This window comes from Rhineura floridana, chromosome 9 (assembly GCF_030035675.1).
Source record: "Rhineura floridana isolate rRhiFlo1 chromosome 9, rRhiFlo1.hap2, whole genome shotgun sequence".
In the NCBI taxonomy this organism is placed as follows: Eukaryota; Metazoa; Chordata; class Lepidosauria; order Squamata; family Rhineuridae; genus Rhineura; species Rhineura floridana.
In genome coordinates, this window is record NC_084488.1 from 53,103,583 (window position 1) to 53,126,407 (window position 22,825).

General features: G+C 40.3%; 1 protein-coding gene across 3 annotated transcripts in view; it reads left to right on the top strand.

Annotated features, from left to right (window-relative positions):
* SPOCK3 (SPARC (osteonectin), cwcv and kazal like domains proteoglycan 3) overlaps nucleotides 1-22,825 on the top strand; it is a 253,643-nt gene that overhangs the window by 120,183 nt on the left and 110,635 nt on the right. For all 3 annotated transcript variants that reach the window (XM_061584209.1, XM_061584211.1, XM_061584210.1), the window contains one exon: nucleotides 18,387-18,513. In XM_061584209.1, the coding sequence (XP_061440193.1) occupies nucleotides 18,387-18,513 (127 nt within the window). The remainder of the gene's footprint in view (nucleotides 1-18,386; nucleotides 18,514-22,825) is intronic.

Consider the following 22,825-nt stretch of genomic DNA (forward strand, 5'->3'; position numbering starts at 1 on the left):
AAATTCTAAAGAGCTATAGAGTTGAAGTAGCGGCTTCATTATACACAATGCATAGAACAGTATCACTTATTCTAGATATTGTTTGGCATTGGATGTTTAAGGTTGAAGGCCTCCACCAGATGACATTGATTCACATTAGAATGATGCTACTATAAGTATTTGTTGTTTTTCTTCTGAGAGACTTTGCTAAAGAACAGTGTTTTGGAACATATTTGAGAGGTCAGAGATGATAAAAAATACCTTAAGTAAGTGTTAGAAATCATATCAGGAAGACAGAACATATATTGAGATGAGTAATCTTTCAGTTTCATGACAAAGTAGAATTCACTTATAGAATGATCCTTGACAACTCAAGTACTAAAAGTGAATTGACTGATGTTGCAATTCATAGGCAGCAAATACTTTCCTAATTTTTTGAGCATGCGATTGTATTGTTAGTAATAGGAAGGTTTAGGGAGAAACAGGTGCACTTGTTAGAGACTTAAGGCCTATTGAATTTAGAGAGTCATACTTCTGAGTGAACAGGCTTAGGATTGCACAATAAGGCATTTTTGGTATATCTGCAGCTTTTGAAACGTTCATTGAATACTAGACACAGGGCAGTCCAAAAGAGTTTATACTATATGTGTGCATATCAGAATTTTTCTGTGATGAAATATTAACCAAGAGACTTCATAGTGAGATTCAGAACACATTGGTTGCTTACTTGAAATTGTTGTGAACTCTGTGAGAATATGATCATGCTCAGAGAAGAAAGGAAACTGTTAAGTTTGGATATCATTAAAAGAGTTTTAGAACTGTAAGATCAGCTTTACAAGGATAACCATTTCTGTGCTAAGCTGCTCAAAGGAATAGATTCTCAAGCTATGGATATCATTTTCTGATTTTTGTATAGAACTTGATTTTGTGATACATCTAGCATGTAAAAGAATCATTCTGATAGTTTATGTGTAGGAATTTACATTTTAAAATATAATCACATTGGCAAACTTGGGGTGCCTTTTTCTCTTTCTTCCACTCTAGAATCAGCTTCTGGGTTGGGAATAGAAAAACTGTGCTCTTACATTTCCACAGGGCCTGCAAGCTTTGTTAAATAAGCAGAATACAGGGCAAGGTCAAGGGTACAACAACCAACAGCCTTGCCTTCGTTCCTTCTGTGAAACCTATGCAATTTCATCTAATTTTGTTTTATTTCATGTAATTGATTATTCATAAATATTGCTAAGACCTGGGTGGGTGAACTGGTAGGAGGGGATCTTACTCAGTTTTGCCTGCCTGGATACTCAGTGCAGCACAAGCACAGACCGGAGGCTCAAGGGGGGAGGGAAGGGACATTGCCATGGTTCATAAATCTTCGATGTTACACACCAGGAGACTGCTGCATCTGGGAGCTGGGCTTGAGGGTCAAAAAGGCCAATTGTGGGTGCTGCTGGTGTACCATCCAACATGCTGTCCAACAAGAGTAAGAGATAGTGTTTCATCTGTCTCTTTGCTTAACCCCCACCATTTCAGTTGAGTAGGCAGATCTTCCTGCTTCACTCCCTCTTGGGGCCCTACAACTCCGAACGGGTGGTACAGGTTGGCCTCAAAGGTGCTCCTTACCCTGTCAGCGGGTCCCACAACCCTGAAGGCAAGTCTCAGGGTTACACCCTTCAAACTTAAAGGTGCCTAAGATTGTCCACCAGCTCTTAACTGCCTGATAACTTCCCACATCTACCTGCCAGTGGGCCCAATTAACCTATTAAACAGCAACCACCCAGTAAGGACACCCACACAAAAAAACAATCAGCAAGGCCAATCAACTGACAGGCAAAAAATTCATACTCAGCCCCAAAAAGACATTAGCCAATGTCTGTACTGAATAAAGGGCAGGAGGGTGACTGGTGGGGAAAAAAAGCTGAGGGGGAAATAGTAATAGTCCATGCTCCGGTCCTGCCGTTGCACGGCACTGCTGCACCATATTCACATAAAGCCAGATGCCAGGCCTTTTCTCCCTAAGTGGCTTCAAAGGCCATGCACAATTTTGGGCATGACAGCAGGGGGACAGATTTAAAAACAAAAGGAAGCGAACACCTATTTTTAGTTGTTTTTATATTATTTTTAAAACAGCTTTTAGTTGTGTTTATGCTATATTTGTAAATTGCCTCAAGAAGCATGTAAAAGGTGATGTATAAGTTAATATTAATAGTTATCCAATTAATAAGCTGTAAGATGCAAAATAAATGATGAACTAATAATGTCACCTACTGTTTTCAGCCTGAAATAACAGCAACAATTTGATAGATTTTTATTAATTTTTTCTACTTTTATTCTAATCAGTTTAACAAATGGCTCTGATTCAAGTCTTCTCTGCCAAAATGAAACTTGTTTAATTATTAAATTTATATCCTGTCCTTTCTCAGCACCAACTAGATGGAGCCCAAGGCAGCAAACAAAAAGTAAAACACTAAAAAGATTTTAAAAATCTGAAAAACAGAACAACCTTTTAAAAATCTGAAAAACAATTCCAGTACTGACAGACTGGGATGAAGTGTCTACTTACTCTGTGTTTCTGACAATACTGAATGCATTTCTAGTAGAACTGGAGCAATTCCAAAGGGTACGTGCCACTACACTAAAGGTCCGTTTCCAATGTTGTGCGGAACGGACCTCCTGATAAGGTGCCATCTGCAGGAGGCCCTCACCTGCAGACCACAGTGATCAACTGGGTATATAAAGAATAAGATGGTCTTTCAGGTATCCTGGTCCCAAGCTGTATAGGGTTTTGTACACCAGAACTAGAACCTTGAACTTAGCCTGGTAGCTAATAGGTAGTCAGTGCAATTCTTTCAGCAGTGGGGTGACATGTTGCAATACCCTGCCCCAGTGAGCAGTTTCACTGCCGCATTTGCACCAGCTGCAGCTTCTGGACCAACCTCAAGGGAAGCCCAATATAGAGCGCATTACAGTAATCCAGCCTGGAGGTTATCAGTGCATGGACAAGAGTGGCCAGGCTGTCCTGGTCTAGAAACGGCTGCAGCTGTCTTACCAGCTGAAGCTGGTAAAAGGCACTCCTAGCCACGGAGGTCACCTGGTTATCTAGTGACAAAGATGAATTGAGGAGCACCCCCAGACTACAGACGTGCTCTTTCAGAGGGAGTACAACCCTATCCAAAGCAGGCGACTGACCAATTATCTGAACTCGGGAACCACCAACCCACAGCGTCTCCATCTTGCTAGAATTCAGACTCAGTTTACTGGCCCTCATCCAGCCCACCACAGAGTCCAGGCAGCTGTTCAGGACTTGCACAGCCTCTCCTGATTCAGATGTTACAGAGAAATAGAGCTGGGTATCATCAGCATACTGCTGACACCTTGCCCCAAATCTCCTGATAACTGCTTTCAAGGGCTTCATATAGATGTAAACCAAAATGGGGGACAAGATGGTATCCTGCAGCTCCCCAGAGCACAACTGCCAGGGGGCCGAAAGACAATCACCCAATGCTATTCTCTGAGAGTGACTCTGGAGATAGGATTGGAACCACTGTAAAACAGTGCCTCCAATACCCATCTCACCAAGTTGGCCCAGAAGGATACCATGGTCAATGGTATCAAAAACCACCAAGAGATCAAGTAAGAATAACAAGGTCACACTCCCTCTGTCCTTCTCCCGATAAAGGTCATCCATCAGGGCGACCAAGGCCTATTCAGTCCCATAACCAGGCCTGAACCCAGACTGGGATGGGTCAAGATAATCTGTTTCATCCAAGAGTACTTGCAATTGCTGCACCACAACCCTCTCAATCACCTTCCCTAAGAAGGGGGTATTTGCGACCAGTCAGTAGTTGTCGAAACCAATGGGTGTAGGGTGGGTTTTTCAGGAGAGGTTGGATCACCGTCTCTTTCAGGGCAGCTGGAACCACTCCCTCCCACAACGATGCATTGACCACACCCTGGATCCACTTGGTCAAACTCCCTCAGCAAGCTTTAATAAGCCAAGAAGGGCAAGGGTCAAGAGGACACGTTGCTGGTTGCATTATTGCATGATGGTGGTTGGATGACCTTATCAGCAGAAGGACAGGGGGAGTGCGACCCTGTTATTCTTACTTGATCTCTTAGCAGCTTCTTAGGGAAGATGATTGAGAGGATTGTGATGCAGCATGCTACATTAGAGAAGGCCCTCTCCTGCATTCCCTCATAATGCACAGTTCCCTGAAGGGGGGGGACAGAAGATAACTCCCATCCCCAGCATTTCTTAATACTTAAGCAGGAATGAAGAGAAAATTGGGCAACATAGGTTCAGAGTAATCCTAGTTCTGAATAATATCACACTCAAGAAACGGTCATTTTAGAAATTGAGTGCGATCAGACTTTAGCAACTACTCACTACAACCGCAACTACTTACTACTACTTACTACTGTACTAGAAGGAACAAGATTTGAAAGGATTGAATGTATTTGTCATTAATTTGTTATAGATTAGTACTCTTACTAAACCTAATGCAAGTATAACTTGCATTTGTTGCAGGGTAAAACAAATGTGTCAAAGATATTTGCAGAGACACACCATGTATTGATGTCTTTATGTTAATGATAGAAGCCTCCAAGCTAAGGAGGGCAAGCTGGAGTGGTTGGTCTTAAAAGAGAGTAAAGATATAATGGGCATAATGAAAAATTGATGGAATGGAGGAGCCAGAGGGATGCCAGTGGGACACTTCTATCTTTGGGTACAATTTCTGCTGGCTACAACAAGTGGGGATCCCAACAGTAATGGCTCCCACCTGCCTGCAATTTGGGATGCTACCCCATCAGTGATGGATGTGGGCAGGGTGAGCAGAGGAACATCTCTGTCTCATCCAAACCTTCCTCCAGCAGAAAGGGTCTGGATTGCTCTGTTAATGTATGTCAAATTAGCCAACAGTTTACATAAATGTAGATAGTCTTAATCATGCTGCATCTGAAGTCTTCCCCTCTTTTGTATTTTCAATGTGAGGGATTTCAGTGGAAATATTTTTATTGATTTATTTATTAAATTTATATCCTGCCCTTCCCCCCAGTAGGAGCCCAGGGTGGTAAATAAAAATACTAAAAACACTCTGAAACATATTTAAAAGATTTTAAAATATATTAAAATGAAACATCTTTAAAAACATATTTTTAAAAAAGCTTTGAAAACATCTTAAAAAGCAAATACAACACAGAAAAAGAAAAAATGTGGGAAGTGCCAACCATAAATTGTTTAAGGTGCTTGGCTGCTTATGCTGGAATTTGGGTATTAGTAATCTAGTGGAATCTTCCTAGTAGTTGATTTTATTGTTGATTGTGATTTTATGTTTGTACTAACTGTTTTATGAAATAAATGCCTCACCTTGAGAAAATGTATATAGGCAGGATGGAAATATTTTAACAAATAAATCATTGGGCCACTGACATTAACAGTTATACCGGACAATCAGTAAAATCACATATTTAACCAAAACTCAATATGAAATAGTCATCTTGATAAGCTTTCTGAAAGTCATGAGTGCCTCCAGCAAAGCAAGAGTTCCATAGGCATGGTGCCACCACAGAAAAGAGTGTACCTGGTGAAACTGAAGACCCTTGGTAAGGTATATGTAGCAAGATTCCCCACCCATTCCTAGATTTTACTCAGTATAGCCAATATAGGCAAAGACTGTTCTAGAAATCACTTAGATCTGTGGTTCTTAACCTTTTTGGGTCACAAACCTCTTTGAGAATCTAATGAAAGCTATGGACTCCCATAAATAAATAAATTCATTTTATTGCATAAAAAATACTATTTTTGTGTGTCTGGTTCATGGACCCCCTGAAGATCATCCATGGATCCCCTGGGGTCAATGGACCACAGGTTAAGAACCCTTGACTTTAGATGATTGTTCATTTTATTTGAAAACCTAGTTTACTTTGAGATGTGGTCTGTGGACCACCAGTGGTCTGCAAGCTTCTTTCAGGTGGTCCATGCCATGTTCACATTAAATATTTACATTGACCTTTAATTGCATTTTTATTGCTTTTATTTCTTACATTGTATTGATTGTGTTACAGTTTGAATTCTATGGGATGCAAATAGTAGTACATTGAAATACAGTATAAGAAATAAAAGAAGCAATTAAAATACAATTAAAATCACATAGGACTGTTTGTTACAGTTTCTACAACAGGCAGAAAAATCACTGAGTGTTCTTCCAAGATCCTCAGCAATTTTCAAGTGGTCCATGAGGGGAATTTTATTTTGAAACCGCTAGTACATATAGCAAGAGTAGCCCAATTGCCTGAAACCATTGTGATGTCAGGTAAAAGGCTCCCCACTCCTGCCATATTTTGTTTTAAAATTTGTATATTTGTTTTTATTGTTTTTAATTGCTGTAAACTGCCCAGAGAGCTTCAGCTATGGGGCAATCAATCAATCAATCAATCAATCAAGATAGCAAAAGAAAAAAGTGTCTGTTATGAAATCATACTCAATGCCGTCTCATAAAAATTATCATTCATTTCAAACAGTGCTTCAAAGAGATTTTAATTTCTGTTTCAGAGGAATGATTGAAAATGCCCACAACCCACATGCTACCCTGTCTGCTTACTTTTCAGCACTTTAGCAGGTTAGTCAAAGTAAGAATATCTGATGTGTTACTGCGTGGATTCTTGATCTTCTTAATATGCCATGCACCATCCAAAACATAATAGCAGACCGTTGTTGTGGGTGGAATGTTTTTGAATACTCTGTTGGCTCTATTCCTGTTTGAAATCATGCCAAGGCATGAGGAAATGAAGGAACAATCAACTACTAATGAGAGAATAAATCTCAAAGTTATGCCCCTCCCCCTTCTTTTTATCCAGGGAACCTGATTCTGCCTGCCGTCCTACAATCAGTCATTGAACGTAGTTGGCTTAGACTGCAATCCAATACACACTTACCTGGGAGTAAGTCCCATTTAACCCAGTGGAGCTTACTTCTGAGTAGACATGTATTGGATTGCAGCCCTAAGCATGTGGAACCAAACCCAGATTAAATCCCACAATTACTTTGTTTGTGGACATTTTTCCTAAAATGCATGATCTAACTTTACAATTTCTAGTCAGATTTATTTATTTTTATTCATATCAAATCTTGCTTAAAGTAATATTTGGATGCATTGAAAAATGAGCCATGTTATGATGCCCCATTTTTAAAAAATTAAAAACCAAAGATGGGGTTCCCATTTCTTCTCGATTTGCAGTTATACGATAACAGCATTCCTTTCTGAATTATGGTTCCCTCAACCTCCTCTTCTCTTTTCAAGGCATGTCTTAGACAGATTGCACAGGAGTTGGAAACGAGGCTATTTATAATGTCATCATTTTACATTATAACACTGCTCTCTGAAGAAGCCCAGCTGGTGAAGTTGAGTCCCTTCTTGGAAATTTTTTGTCTGATTCATTATTGTGATGTGTACTTGTGTACAGAAACATTTAATCATACTTGCGCTCCAAGCTCTATTGAATCTAGTGAAAGCTTTCTGTTTCTCTGCATAATTTGCATTGCCAGTCTGCCAGTTTGGAAAAGTTTCAAGCCTGTTGTATTATCTATGTTTGTTTGCACAGGAAGCAATGCTGCACGTAGGCTTGAATTTACAGTAATTCTTTTGTAATGGGCTAATGAGCAAGACTACTTTATTCACAATGGTAACATTATATAGCTTTGATTAGTCCAATTACTGTGGAACTGTGCAATTGTGATGATTCTTACACTACCCTGCAAAGTACCCCCCTCTAAAAAGCAAAATAAAAATCCAGCCTACGGGATTTGCTTACAGTACTTTAATTTTACTTGACAAGAAGGTAGTTGGAAGAAGTAAAAGGCAAAAAAAAAGATCTATGAATGTTCTGGAAACTTTATATGGTATAATGTCTGTGATTGCTTGTTACTAGTTATTCTTAAGGGAACAAAATACAGCACTGCAATAAGCTTAACATACCACTTATACTGGTTGTGTAGCCACAATGGGGGACAGAAAGAGGAACTATTTTATAGGTTTGCCTGCAGATGATGGAAGTTAAACATCAAAGGAAGAATAGGACTTCATGGGAAACAGGTTTTTTTAATTAGTAATTTTCACTGATACTAATAAAGATGGGTAATGTTTTATGAGAAAACTGAGATTGTTGTTTCAGAATTTGTTAGAAACTTGTCTTAAGTAGACTCATGAAATGTTGTGGAAGCTAGCAGGAGCTATTCGAAAACATCCCCCATCATTTCCTAGAACAGTTAATCTACCCAGGGTTTTCTCAAAGGTATTTCTCCCCCTCCCCCCTCTCCTTCCAACCAAGTCCCAATTTACCTTTCCCATTGCTATTGGAAATCAGTGGCCATTGGTGCATTGGAAGTTGAACTACCTCCCTGCCATTGCTTCATCAGAGACTGCTTTCCTCTATCTCTCAAGTCTTTGCAGGTGGAGATAATTGAGCTAAAAATGTATGTGTATCCTTTTCTTTTTTTTGGGGGGGGGGAGAAATTGAGTTCACAAAAGTGTGCCAAAGACTGCTTTCAACAGAACCCAATTTTGATCAAATAATCAACCCAACTCTCCAGGCTTTTATCTGTGAAGGTAAGACATTTCCATTTCCTTCCACTCCTACCCCATCTCTATTTCAGAAATTTGCAAACAGATTACTAGGCTTGTACAGGCAACTATTATTTATTGAAGGTATCCCATGTTCTCACAGTGGCCAGAAAAATGCTTCTGATTATGTAAACAAGTAACTTAATAATCCTAAAAGTGTTTGTTCTAATAACCTGGAATGACCAGTATAAGGTGCAACTTCACTTCTAATTGACATAGCAAGTGGGGCAGTGGGGAGGGGGAGCTGGCAGAGGAATTTGCGGGAAGTTTGTGCTTCAGCTTTTAAAGCTGCAACTTTATTATACCGCTTTTTTCTGTGTGTTTTTTAAAGCACATGTTGGAATATAGGAGTTCAGTGCTGACATGTAAAATTCTTCTGCAAATTCAAAAAGATAGTGACATCTGGCAGCTTGCAAAGACACAACTGACATATTGTCAGCAGGGGTGAACTTAAGACTTCTGTGCCTGTGACATAGACAGGGCTATACTGAGCACAAAATGTTACAGTGGCTCAAAATAAATCATTAGTTACGTAGCCACAAAAGGTTCAAAATGTTTTCAGCACTAATAACCAAATATTATAGTATAAAACTAAAACTCTGAATCAACTTTTTTAAACTTTGAAATTATTCAGTAGACTATGGCAGCAATCTGATTCATGTCTACTCAGAAGTAAGCTCTGTTGGGTTCAATGGGACTTACTCACAGGTAAGTATGAATAGGATTGCAGCCTATATCCACAGCTTCTCAAGCTGTTTATTTGCTATGAATACTTTGCCTATAGGGCAGAGCAATCCAACTCAGGGGGCAGGCAGAGGAGGAGCCGGCATGAAGCTTCATGACATCCACTTGCAGCTCAGGAGCCACCACCCTGATTGAACACAGGCTCCATCATGAACTACACGCGGGAGCCAGAAGAGAAGAGGTGGCTTCCACAAACAGGCCTACTGGAGAGTCACCGCTCCCTGTAGACCACCACTGGAATAATTTTACTTTGCTGGCCTTGTTGCCGATGGAACTTTGGGCCAAATTGGGACCTGTGGAAGCGCTCCAAGAGAGACTTGGATGCTGCATAATTCCCCCCCAGCTGCTCCCCACCACACCCCCAGAATGCCCTGTTTTTGAGGTTACTGACCTCTTCCGCTGGGCTAGCTGTCCCCGACAGACCCTCAGTGGCATTGGCAGGCTCCCAGCACCATCGCAGCTCAGCCAGGATGGAGGGCTTCTGTTGGCGGAGTCCAGTGCCAGGAGCCTGCCAGCTCAGCCAGGGGTCAACCACACCCAACTCATCCTAGCCCTGATGTAAACTCAAGGTGGATTGCTCCCTAAGTACTTGTAAAATAATATTGTAGAGGATAGTTTTATAGCGTGGTAACTATTGATTTCAGTTGTCTAGACCATGTAAAAAAAATCCAAGAGAGTATTATGGTCAAGGTAGTAATCCATCAATAGCTGGGACATGTGGAAAATATTGGCTATAACTTCTGATATTTCATATTAACACAGGCAATTTCCATCTTAGTAAAATAGACAACACCCTTATAGGGCTGGTTCAATAAAATTGCTTGCCTTGCTCTTTCATGAATGTTTTGCAGAAATACCAATGCAGATGTGGGAGAAATACCAGCTGCATGGTAGGAAAGTTATCTTGGTTGAGGTGGGGAATGGCAAGACACTCACAAGGCCAGTCAGGTAACAGATGGTATTGTTGGCCATGGTGCGGAAGGTATGCTACAACCAGCAAATGTTGCAAGTTTCTCAAATGGGAAACCTACTTCACATCTACCTTTTTCAGGTACCTGAAGGAGCTTCTACTCCCTCATCAATCAACCTATGCATGTAAGTCATCTTTGGAGTCGCCCTGTGCAACACTTACAGAATTCTTTCCTAGGAGGATAGGCCTAGTGCCTACTTTGATGTATTTACATGCCAGTCTGTTGTGCTTCCACAGGCAGGGGTACGGTATACTCTCCTAGTCATGCTATGTCAAAAAAAGTTGAAAGGGATATCAAACTGATCAAGAGGTTGGAGTACCTTCTCTCCAAGGAAAAGGCTAAATCATGTCTATCTTTTTAGTGTGGAAAAAAGACACAGAGCAGGGGACGTGACAAAGGCTTCTAGAACTGTGCATGTGGTAGAGAAAATGTTCTCCTTTATAATACCATGGAGTCATCCAGTGAGTGGAGTCATCCAATGAAACTAATAGTAGATTGAGGGAAGATTCAGGACAGACAAAGCAAAGTATTTCTTCACACAACACATTGTTAATTTATGGAATTTGCTATCAATTTGCTGCCCTAGGCTTCTGCTGGGAGGAAGGGTGGGATATAAATCAAATAAATAAATAAATAAAAATCATAAGACATGGTGATGGCTACTTAGATGGTTTTAAAAGGGAATTAACCCTGAGCACTGTGGGAGGCAGGATGCTTCACTAGACAGAACTTTGGTTTGATCCAGCAGGGCTCTTACGTTTAATATGTAGAAAAGCTTTCACTGGGTGAAAATATGTTGTATGGTGCAGGAGTATATCTTTTCGCGTGCCTGGCAGTCACTTGCCATGAATTTGCTCACTGAATTCTCATATACCACTAAGACAAACCATAGCTTAACATGAGCAAGCACAACATGTGGGCTCCTGGAAAGATCATGGCTGCTTCACTTCTCCCCTGGTCCTGCTGCTATATTGTTGTTGTTGTTGTTGTTGTTATATTATTAGTCTTTTCTATACCTCTTAATATATATAAAAATCTCTAAGCGGTGTACAGAAGATAAAACAGCAGCAAATATTATAAAAATGTACAATAAAACCACAATACAAACGCATACATTAAAGAAATTAACAAGTAAATATTAAAACAATTGCCTTGCCCTTCTCCACTCAACATAACGTTCAAACCTCCTGGCTCTCACCCAGGGTCCAACACACACAAATCACCCCCAAAGTCTCACGAGCTTCCCAGGGGATCCCAAAAATGGCAAACAGAAGGATGCGGGGGCAATCCTGACATGCTTCTGTGAATTAAGCCATGGTTTGACTTAACTGGGGAAAGCGGAAGCTAGTGGAAACAATACAAAGGCAGGATGGAACTGCATTCCAGTTCAAAAGAATGCGATCCAATCAGGAACCAGTATGCGAATCCCAACCCTAGGTTGTAGCATCATCTTTCTCATTTCTATCACCCATGAAATGTAATCTGAGCTTCCTTTTAGCAAGCAAAATCAAATTAGGCAATCATAGAGCAGAGAAAACACACCACAAAGAATTCCCATGAGCGGACAACAGTGAGTAAAAGCTAGCAAGCAGGACTTACATAAACAGACCCCAACAATACATTTATTTTATGTGTGACTCAGAACATGTGCAGAGAGAGGAAGTGATTTGTAAATACATGAATGAATATGTCTGAAGACAAGTTGGAATTGCTTGCATCATCTTCTGCTTGCAGGTATCTTTTTATTGTATGGATCTCACATGCAAGAGTTCCAAACACTTCTTTCATTTGGCAGCTTGTAGTGTTCTTCTTTCTTTAATATATAAAAGAAGAGTCCGCGCACCATTCAGCATTGAGGCAACAAGTCTACTTCTTGTACTTACGTTTTCCACTTGGGTACAAATATATTATACGAAAAGGTTGTAGGCTAACTGATGTCGTTGCTAGAAGGAATAACTTTCTAAGCAGGAACCATATCTAGGAATATTCCCTACTATAGTAACATTATAAGCATGTTTTAAACCACAATGCCTTCTAGATGTGAGCATTCAATATAAGCTGAAAGGAAAGTCCACCCTTAAGTTTGTTCTTTAACTCTCTTTCAAGAAGAAGGAACTGATGTGTGTGTGCAGGCCTCCACAGCAGCTGGTTCTTAAGGTATCTCAAATTCTAGCGTCTTTGTTGTTGTCAGTCTCACTGATAGGGAGGCAAAGTTTAATCTCCAGTTAAAAGTATCTTTTTCCTCTTGGGTTTCATGTCCTTTTAGAACAGGAGTGGAAAACCTGCAGCCTTTCAGGTGTTCAACTCTCATCAGCCCCGGCAGGATTGATGACGATGGGAATTGTAGTCCAGCATCTTCTGGAGGGCTGCATGTCCCCCACCCGTGTTCTATGATGTAATCATGCAGGCATGGGCTCAATGCTGTCCCTACCACTACTTTTAAAAAACATTTTGCAGCTCGTAGATGCTTTGGGTGCTTCAGCCATGTAGATTATTCATTCTAAATCAATTCTAAAATGCTTTAACCTTATCCGTTATGATTAAATTAGAGATACATGCGCTCTTCTATCTTGTGTCTAACATTTTTTTCAAATCTACTGCCATTTCAGTCTCTAGAGCAGATGTGGGGGACATCACTCCAAGGGTTGCTGGACTACAACTCCTGTCAACCCCAGCAAGCATGGCTAATACAGAAATGATGGGAGTTGTAGTTTAGCAACATCTGGAGGGCCAAAGGTTCCCCATGCTTACTCTAGAAGATGTAATGCAGGATAAGAACTTATCCAGACACTCTTGGATGAGACCGATTATCTGGATCCATTTCAGTCGGGTTTCAGGCCTGGTTTTGGCACAGAAACAACCTTGGTCGCCCTGCATGATGACCTTTATCGGGAGAGAGACAGGGGGAGTGTGACTCTGTTGATTCTCCTTGATCTCTCAGCAGCTTTCAATACCATCGAACATGGTATCCTTCTGGGGAGACTGGCTGAGTTGGGAGTGGGAGGGACTGCATTGCAGTGGTTCCGCTCCTACTTGGCAGGTCGCCTCCAGAAAGTGGTGCTTCGGGAACATTGCTCGGCACCCTGGACTCTCCAGTATGGGGTTCCGCAGGGATCAGTTCTGTCCCCCATGCTGTTCAACATCTACATGAAACCATTGGGTGCGGTCATCCGGAGCTTTGGAGTGCGTTGCCATCAGTATGCTGATGACACGCAGCTCTATTTCTCCTTTTCATCTTCTTCAGGTGAGGCTGTGAATGTGCTGAACCGGTGCCTGGCTGCGACAATGGACTGGATGAGGGCTAATAAACTGAGGCTCAATCCAGACAAGACTGAGATGCTGCTAGTGGGTGGTTCTTCTGACCAGATGGTGGATGTCCAACCTGTCCTGGATGGGGTTGCACTCCCCCTGAAGGAGCAGGTTCATAGCTTGGGGGTTCTCCTAGAATCATCTCTGTCACTTGAGGCTCAGGTAGCCTCAGTGGCACGGAGTGCCTTCTACCAACTTCGGTTGGTGGCCCAACTACATCCCTATCTTATAAGGATAACCTGGCTTCAGTTGTCCATGCTCTGGTAACCTCCAAATTAGATTACTGCAATGCACTCTACATGGGGCTGCCTTTGAAGACGGTTCGGAAACTGCAGCTTGTGCAAAATGCAGCGGCCAGATTGGTAACAGGGACCAGACGGTCCGAACATATAAAACTGATTCTGGCCCGCTTGCACTGGCTGCCTTTATGTTTCCAAGCTCGATTCAAGGTGCTGGTATTGACCTATAAAGCCTTACATGGCTTGGGACCACAATACCTGATGGAACGCCTCTCCTGATACGAACCCACCCGTACACTACATTCAAGATCAAAGGCCCTCCTCCGGGTGCCTACTCTGAGGGAAGCTCGGAGAATGGTAACAAGGGAGAGGACCTTCTCAGTGGTGGTCCCCAAATTATGGAATGATCTTTCTGACGAGGTGCGCCTGGGGCCAACACTGTTATCTTTTCGGCGCCAGGTCAAGACTTTCCTCTTCTCCCAGGCATTTTAGCATGTGTTCTATATTGTTTTAAATTTTTAAATTGTGTTTTAAATTGTTTTTTACAAGATGTATCTTAAATTGTATTTGTTTTTAGTTATTGTAAACCGCCCAGAGAGCTTCGGCTATGGGGTGGTATACAAGTTTAATAAATAAATAAATAAAGAGCTTTCTTACATGAGTCACCAAAATAGTTTGTTTTTTCTGTCCGAACCACTGATTGAAGTGAAATAAATGATGCCCAGTATTTTCATAATAGGCTGCTTTCATGACAGCATTCCCTGCACTTGTATGAGGCTTGGATTCTCCATCTCACTAATCAGTAGTGCTTGGAGTAGTTGATTTCATAACAAGATAGCCTTGCACAGAGAAAGAAGACGATGCCATGTGGTTGGAGAAGTCTTCATACATAGTGAAAGCTCTCTGGTGCCCACTATAGTTTGGAATTTTAAAATTCTTTGTCATCTTTATTAGTGGTAATGAGATTCAGGTGGGATGGCCAGAAAAATGAACATGGCCTGCTACTGCCCCTCTTACTGTGGTTTTATATATATATATAAAACCACAGTAAGAGGGGCAGTAGCAGGCCGTGTTCATTATATATATATATAAACGTAATTGTGATTAACCAAACAGAGGTTTTTATTATATTAACAAAACGTTTCAGTTTCCGCCTTCATCAGCTGCCAACATACAAATGCTGTTAACAAGGTGGCAGTTATAGAGCTTTGAGGATGGAATGCTCAGAGGGGCTTCATGTGCAGAAGCTAAGTAGCGGTGGTATTGTCCTCCAGGTTGAGGCCATGTGGGGCCAATGTGTCCAGAGAGTAAATCCAAAAGTTCTCCCTTTTGGTCAATGCTGCTGGATCTGCTAGCATCTCTATCGCTGTAATGGAAAAGTCCAACAGGCTGTGACCCTCAATGTTAAAATCCTTTGCAACTGGTTGCTCCACTTTTTTTGTCAAAATTGCCGACTTGTGGTTCCTGAAGTGCGTGCGTAGGTCAGTTGTGGTCTTTCCTACGTATTGGATATGACATCCTGGTCTTTTGCACTCGATGATGTAAACTATATTGCAGGACGTGCAGGTGATGTTCTGTTTGATGTAATATGTCCTGCCTGTCCTAGTGCTTGTAAAAGTGGCTGTCTCCCTGAGGTACACACAGGTGATACAGCGTGGAGTGACAAGGATGAGACCCTGGATTGGTGATAGGTGGCTTAAGCACAGCTCTCACCAACAGTCTGCGCAAATTAGGAGGTTGGCGAAATGCTATAACAGGAGGCCTGCTGATGGCTCTGGTAAGATGTTCAGAGTTTGCCAGCAATGGGTAGCTCTCCTTGATTGCTTGGTGATAGTTAGGAGATGCTGGATGGAAATCTACCACAAATGGAATCCGTTGCTCTCTGCTCTTTGACACCTCAGTATGATGGAGGAGGTTTTCTCTGGACAGAATGGAGGCTCGGTGGATGTTGCAATTCATAATATGTGGAGAATATCCTCTTCGAAGAAGGTGTTCTTTAAGTTCACTGATCCTTCTCTGGTATTTATCTTCAGTGTTGCAAATAAGTTTGATTCTCAGAGCTAAGCTATACACAATGTTCTTCTTTATACGTCTAGGATGGCAGGATTTCCAGTTTAAATAGGTGTGGACATCAGTGGGTTTGCTGTAGAGATCAGTGGCTATTTTGTTGTTTTCAGTGGTAAGAAGGACATCCAGAAAAGGATGTGCGGATTGTCATTTGTACTATTAAATGTAAACTTAATAGAGGGATGGATAGAGTTGATGTAATTTTTAAATTGTTCCAAACTCTCTTTACCATTCGTCCAGACCATAAAGATGTCGTCAATGTATCGCCACCATATAAGTGGTTTGTTGATATGAAGATAAATATAATTACCTGCTAATTGCTGATTATCAAACTGCTATTAAAGGGGGAGCTATGTGGGCTGATTCAAAAGTTGATTTGTAAATCTTAGTTGTCCATCTAAGAGTTACATTCAAATATTCTTCATGAATTAAGGAAACTGCTAATTGCATTGCAACTTGTTTGATCAATTTTCTTTTCCTGTTAAATGTGTTCAAATAGAGATGTCTCCCCACCTCAATTGGATTCTTATTTGCATGTAAACCTATATTTTATTTCATCTCAATAAGCACATTGAAGAAATAATAATCTAATGTCCTCCTTCATCTCAATCTTCTGCAGTTTTTATCAAGGAAAAGAAAATTGTTCTCTAATTAACCTTTAAAATGTTCTTTTCATTTTTCACAGTCCTTGAATTGTCTTTCATATTATAGAGGTTTTAACTCACTAGACAATATATTTCAATTACATTTTCAGTATGACGTGTCATACGTCCCTTGTGAACTCTTGACTTTGTGTTTTCTTGACTTTGACTTTTTTCATGATACACCATCTGCTAAGAATAACTTCTTTATTTTATGTTTGATTTATATTGTACTCTTGTTACCTATGCTATGGCTCTAGAATTTCCTTTTATCAGTGGCTCCACAGAGTCCACTGCCATGAAGTATTACAGAATGGAAATTAGTTTCTTAATGGTTTGGTCCCATTCATACCAAGTGCTATTGGTTTTGTGAGAATGTTGTGAATGTGTCATTTCTCCCCCACACTAACTCTTGGAAATTCTTTACCTCCCAAGGTCAAATGTTATACCTTCCAGAGCTCTGTGGCACCCTAGAAAACTAGCTGTCCATTGTGCCACTTTAAAAAAAAGAGTCTGTAACTAGTCTGGAATATTTTGAATCATTAAGTGTGGTTATGTGTATGTGAAAATTATATAATTCAGTGGATACACACACACACATGGAACCTTGATATAAAGTCACATAACAGAAAGATAGGTAGACTTATAATCCTAGGTTTTATTTATCATCATCATCACCATTATCATCATGGTCTGTTTGTAAGCTGCCATTCTGTAGTAGCCTGTGCACAAGGTGGTTCTCTATTTGCGTGGGGAAGGTTTCTCGGAATGGGACTGTGTTAAAAAGTGGATACTCCTACAAACAGTTTGAAAAGCTGGTGCTATCTGTTCATACATGCATATCTGTTAAGGTGTCTTTGGTGACAGAGGTGGAGGGCCTTTAGCCAGCTCCTTCTCAGATACCACCTCTCATTGAGCATCCAATTCCTCCTCCTCAGGGTGAGGAGTGACAGCTCTCAGGACAGGGGCAGGCTCACTATCAGCGCTTTGCCAGACATAACTGGAATTAAGGGGGTGGAGCTGTCACTACCTAAGCTGCTGAAGTCTTCTCTTTCAGTTCCCTCCTGTTGCAGCCCCCTGGGTCCAATGGGAGAAGACAGTGGTGGAAAAATAGTACAACGAGATGCCTACATCTCTTAATTTGGTGGAACTAAGCAGACTAGATGATGCATTTGCATTTACTGTATTTCTGCCTCACCACTTTGATTAGAGAGGACTCTGCCCTTCTGTTCATTGTTCTAGAGTTGCCAGCAGGCAGAATATTGGCTAATATACTTCTTTTGAGTTTGCAATTACCTATCTCTCCCTGATCTTGATTGATAGTGCAGAGAAAAATATTTAAACTTCATATCGTTGATTGGATTTTGCTTCCCTTGAATTCCTCTCTACTCTGTCTCAAAGTATATTGATGACTCATCTTCTGCTCCTCTTTCAGTTTGTGTTTCATTATCATTCTGCCTCTTGACTATGAGATGAAGATGGATACTACTATGTGAATATTCTCTCTTACAGGGATTGTTCCAGTAAGCCAAAGAGGGGCTATCTTTTGTAGCCCCTCTTTAGTTCTGGGGCAGTTTTCAGAGTTATTCAGTCCTCACAAATTGTCTGTGGAGTGGTAAACTTTTCTTCTTAACAGCCATTATATCAATTGAGAACACTTTAAAATTGAAACACTTGTTTAAATGGATTCAGTGAGATGTTCTTGAGACAATTTGCTTGCTCACATGATTGTCAACTGAAAAAATGTTTTTTTAAAAAAAAGTTTTTAAAACTAGTATTATCGTTCATTATACTCCATGCTTCATTTTCTTTCAGTATGAAGGAGGCTGGTTTAGGTCATAAACAATGGAGAGTTGGTCCTTTGTCATCAAAATGCAAGCAGTGCCCAGTAGTTTATATCAATCCTGTTTGTGGATCAGATGGCCACACTTATTCCTCTCAGGTAAGAATAGCCGTTGCTATAGGTTATATAGCATTCTACTGTCAAATATTCTGTTTGTTCTATTTATGCAAATATACAAGTTCTTGTAAATTCTATATGAATAAACCAACCTGATTTCAAATAAATATTCATGAAGGGAATAACTATACTATTTAATCCTATTAAACAAGTATAATAGTCATTCAAAATAATTCAAAAAATGAGTTTTCATTCAAAGAAAATGGTAACGATCAGGGAGAATTCCTTAAAATTATTACAGCAATGGCGTGTTACGCCAGTATGTATGAGAAAGATTAACAAATATCAATAATACAGAATTTGGAGAGGTTACAATCAGCAAGGTGCATGTATGCAAAAGTGGTCATGTCCTCTCTTATCATAGTTTTGGAATAAAATTACACATAAGAGTGTATACGCTGAACCAGCATTACCTCTTTTAACCATTTTGGAGGAATAATTGAGAAAGTGACAATTAAGGAACTAATAATATCTATGTTGATAGTTGCACACAGGGAAGTAACCAAAAACTGGAAAACTGCTGAACTTTTTAATATTGAATTTTTGCTTTAGTGAAATGTGGCAAGTAACCATGGCAGAAAAATTGACTTACCAACTGAAATTAGCCAAAGGCAAGGCTAAAATACTTGATTTTTACATAATGTGGTATGATTTTATCTCATATCTACCAGGGACATATGCAGTAACATTTATGAAAGCCTTTCCTCAGATTAAGGAAAAGAAACTTAAGGACAAACTGTAATATTGTGATGGTCTACAACAAATCTTCAAAATGCCAGTGGATCTTACATATATGCTTACTTTACACAGAAAGAGGGAAAATATTTTAAACACATTAGCCTCTGTTAGTAATTACAAGATGTAACTCTATTTTGTTTGTTGTTGATTTTGGATATTTTAAATGGTTTTTCATCAACTAGTAGGCATCAGGAGATTGCTCTTTTTTATATCTCATTTTATTCTAGATGTATATCATTGCCAGCTCACTTCTTTGATTTTACAAAGCACACATTTCAGTAGATAATGTGGTGAGCTTTCCTAAACCCGCAACCCTCAGAGCAGCCTTTCCCAACGTTTGGGTGCAGAGATGTTGTTGGACTACAATTTCCATGAGCCTAGCCAGTATGGCCAATGGTCAGGAATGATGGGATTTATTTATTTATATATTTATTTATTTGATTTATATCCTGCCCTTTCTCCCAGTAGGAGCCCAGGGTGGCAATTGTAGTCCAGCAACATCTGGAGACCCAAAGGTTGGGAAAGGCTGCCTCAGTATTCACAGCCCCTTCTAGCAGCTGTTGGTCCCAGCTCTTGGACCTCACCATAAGGTAGGGTAAAGGACAACTTCCCCATTCAGCACAGAATTGCAGGGATGGTGTCAAGAAGACTGAACCTGAGAATGAGCTGAAGTTAGCAAGGGATGCTAAAAGCACTAAAAAAGTTTTTTTCAAGTACATCCATATAAAAGACAAAGAAAGGAAATGGTGGTTCAGCTTCTCAATGAGGATGGCAAAATAATAGCAGATAACAAAAGGCAGAAGTGCTCAATTCGTACTTTGGCTCAATCTTTTCCCAGAAGACAGTCTATGACCCTCCTGGCAAATGCGAAGTACTAGCTGGGCTCTGTAGCAAAACCACTTGTTGGGAATTGTTATTAAATGTGTTACGGGTTTGAAGGAGTTAATGGAATGCCTGGAGTATGAGTGATATGAGACTGCCAGGTGTGAATGCGTTCTAAGGGAGGTTTGAATAAAAGAGAGTTGGTTTTGACCGTTAGGAGTTGGTGGTTAGGATTTGGAGTGGAAGGGGGGAGGTTGTGTTGTGGGAGTGAGCTGGGTGGAAAAGGGTGGTTTACATATTAGAGAGGGATTGGACAGGTAGAGAAGATTCTATCTTCTGTATTTATCTGCATTTTAATAAAGTTCTTTTGTTCATTTAAATTCCTGTGTTGGACTGGTCACACGTGCTACCATATCTGCTTCTGCCCAGTCTGCTTCTGTGTTGGAATTGCTTTTTAATATGTTTTTAAACCTTTTTTTAAGCAATACATTTTTTTTTTACCTTTTTTAAAGATGTCTCCAAAGCTTTTAAAGAATGTTTTTAAAGTTGTTTGGTTTTAATGTATTTTAAAGTCTGTTTTTATCGTGTTTTTGGTTCTTTTGTTTGCCTCCCTGGGCTCCTGCTGGGAGAAAGGGCAGGATATAAATCAAATAATAAATAAATAAAATAATAAATACCAGGGTCCTATTCAGTTCCTGTGCTATTATGTTAGCATCCTATTGTGCTAACAGGGCACACCACTGGTTACCTTTTGGGTGGGACAAAAGGCAGAAGGTCTGAGGCTTGTGGTGCAGAGAGCATATCTGACCCAGGCTGAGGCAATTGTTCCTCTGGGTAGGGATTTCCTGAACCAAGTGTGGGATGTCAGGAGGGATAACCCCTGGTGAAGGGCAGGTTTGTGACAAAGTGGCAGCAGTGGTGGTGGGATCTGAAATAAAAGAGTTTTATTTCGTGGGCAGTTTAAGGCTACAGAATAAAAAGGAATCTTGTTATTTAACAAGGTGGTGACAAGCAAGGAATGCACTGGTGAAACAATATATGAAACCATAATCAAGCTCAGAGAAAGTGAAGTGGAAACATTGCGTGTGCAAGGAAAGGGGAAAAGAGATTATGTCAAAGAAGGAAATCTTAATTGACAAATGTAGACAACTAAATCTTCCTCATGAAGGAAAAGCAGATGAGTTAATGCTGATGCATTTAAATTACCTCAGAGGTAACGGTGCTAGGGAGGCCGAGGGAATGCCAGATAGACCCACACCTGTAGAAATGAATCTTCAGTATCTAGAGTTTCAGAGGAAGAAATTGAGGGAGAAAAGCAAAGAAAGAAGCAGGACTTAGGCAAAGAGAAATAGATGGAGAATTGGAATTTGAAAGACTCCAAGTGGAAAAGGAAAAACTTCTGAGGGAAGAGAGAAGGAGGGTTGAAGAAGACCTGTGAAGGTTTCTCCTAAGGCATTCAGTTCCTATGAAATCAGGGAGAATCCCCAGATTTTTTTTAACACCTTTGAGAAAGCTGCTCAAATGTGGATCCTAGGGAACATATGAGGTATATTCCAAATTTATTAAAAGGAGAACTGGCTGAAATATATAATAGTTTCTCAGTTGATGAGGCACTGGATTTTGACACCTTTAAGCCTGCTGTCTATCAAAGGTTTAAGTTTGTTGAAATGAAACAGATTGCCTGAATTTGATAACACTCTGGGGGAAAACGTGACTGTGAATGAATGCGTTTATTTGGCAGTTTTGGACACGGAACAGAAGTATCACTTATACATGGGGAACAGCTGCAGCACTGGGAGACTGAAGACCTGCTCTAGGAATGAGTACCAGAGCATCTGGGTGCTTGCTTGCTCGCTCCTCTGGGTTGCTGTCTCTCTGCTCTGCTCCCTCCCTGATGGTTTTCCGGAGACTTCTGAAAATGATCTTGTTCCGGAGAGCCTTTGGGAGGGACTGAAGGTAGAGCCTGGACTATGATTTTATGCCTTCTATTCTAAATTTTACCCTTGTACTCCCCTTTAGTGCCACTCCCTATATATATATATATATATATATATCTGTGTGTGTTATTGTATTTTATGTATTTTCATTTATTTTAATGTCTTTGTGATTTTATTGCTTACAATTTTATTATGTACGTGTTTGATTTTATTTTTGTAAGCCGCCCTGAGTGCCCTATTACAGCGTAGAAGGGCGGGATAGAAATATTTTAAATAAATAAATAAATGAAGTCTCTGGTAAGTACTGTAAGGACTGGGACCCCCTGCATGACCCTGACTCCAAAGAGAGACTGCCATCAATCTTGCACCCTCTTGGATCAGCTCCTGGCTGAGTCAACGGTAGAGATGTGAAGGCAGAGAAAAAAAAACATTTTTTCCCCAAAGCTTTTTTTGTTTTTGTTTTTCTAAAAAATTGGAAAAATTGAAAAAACTGAAGAAAAAATGGATTATGGAATGTTTCATTTTAGCATGATGAATAAAATGTTTCATTGAACCTTGGTCCCCCCATTTTTCTCAGTTCTTTATATGAGAATGGATGCTTTATAACTGCTTGACACTGTGAAGGACTAGCAGAGACAAATCATTTTCTTTGTTATTAATGTTGATGGTTTCTTCTGTTTTTTTTAAATTGTTTTTTGCCTGCTCCTCATAAACTGGCAAAACGAAAGAGGTTCCTTACAGTTCAGGTGTTCCTTACAGTTCAGGATCTTGTAGATCCATTTGTTACAAAAAAAGGT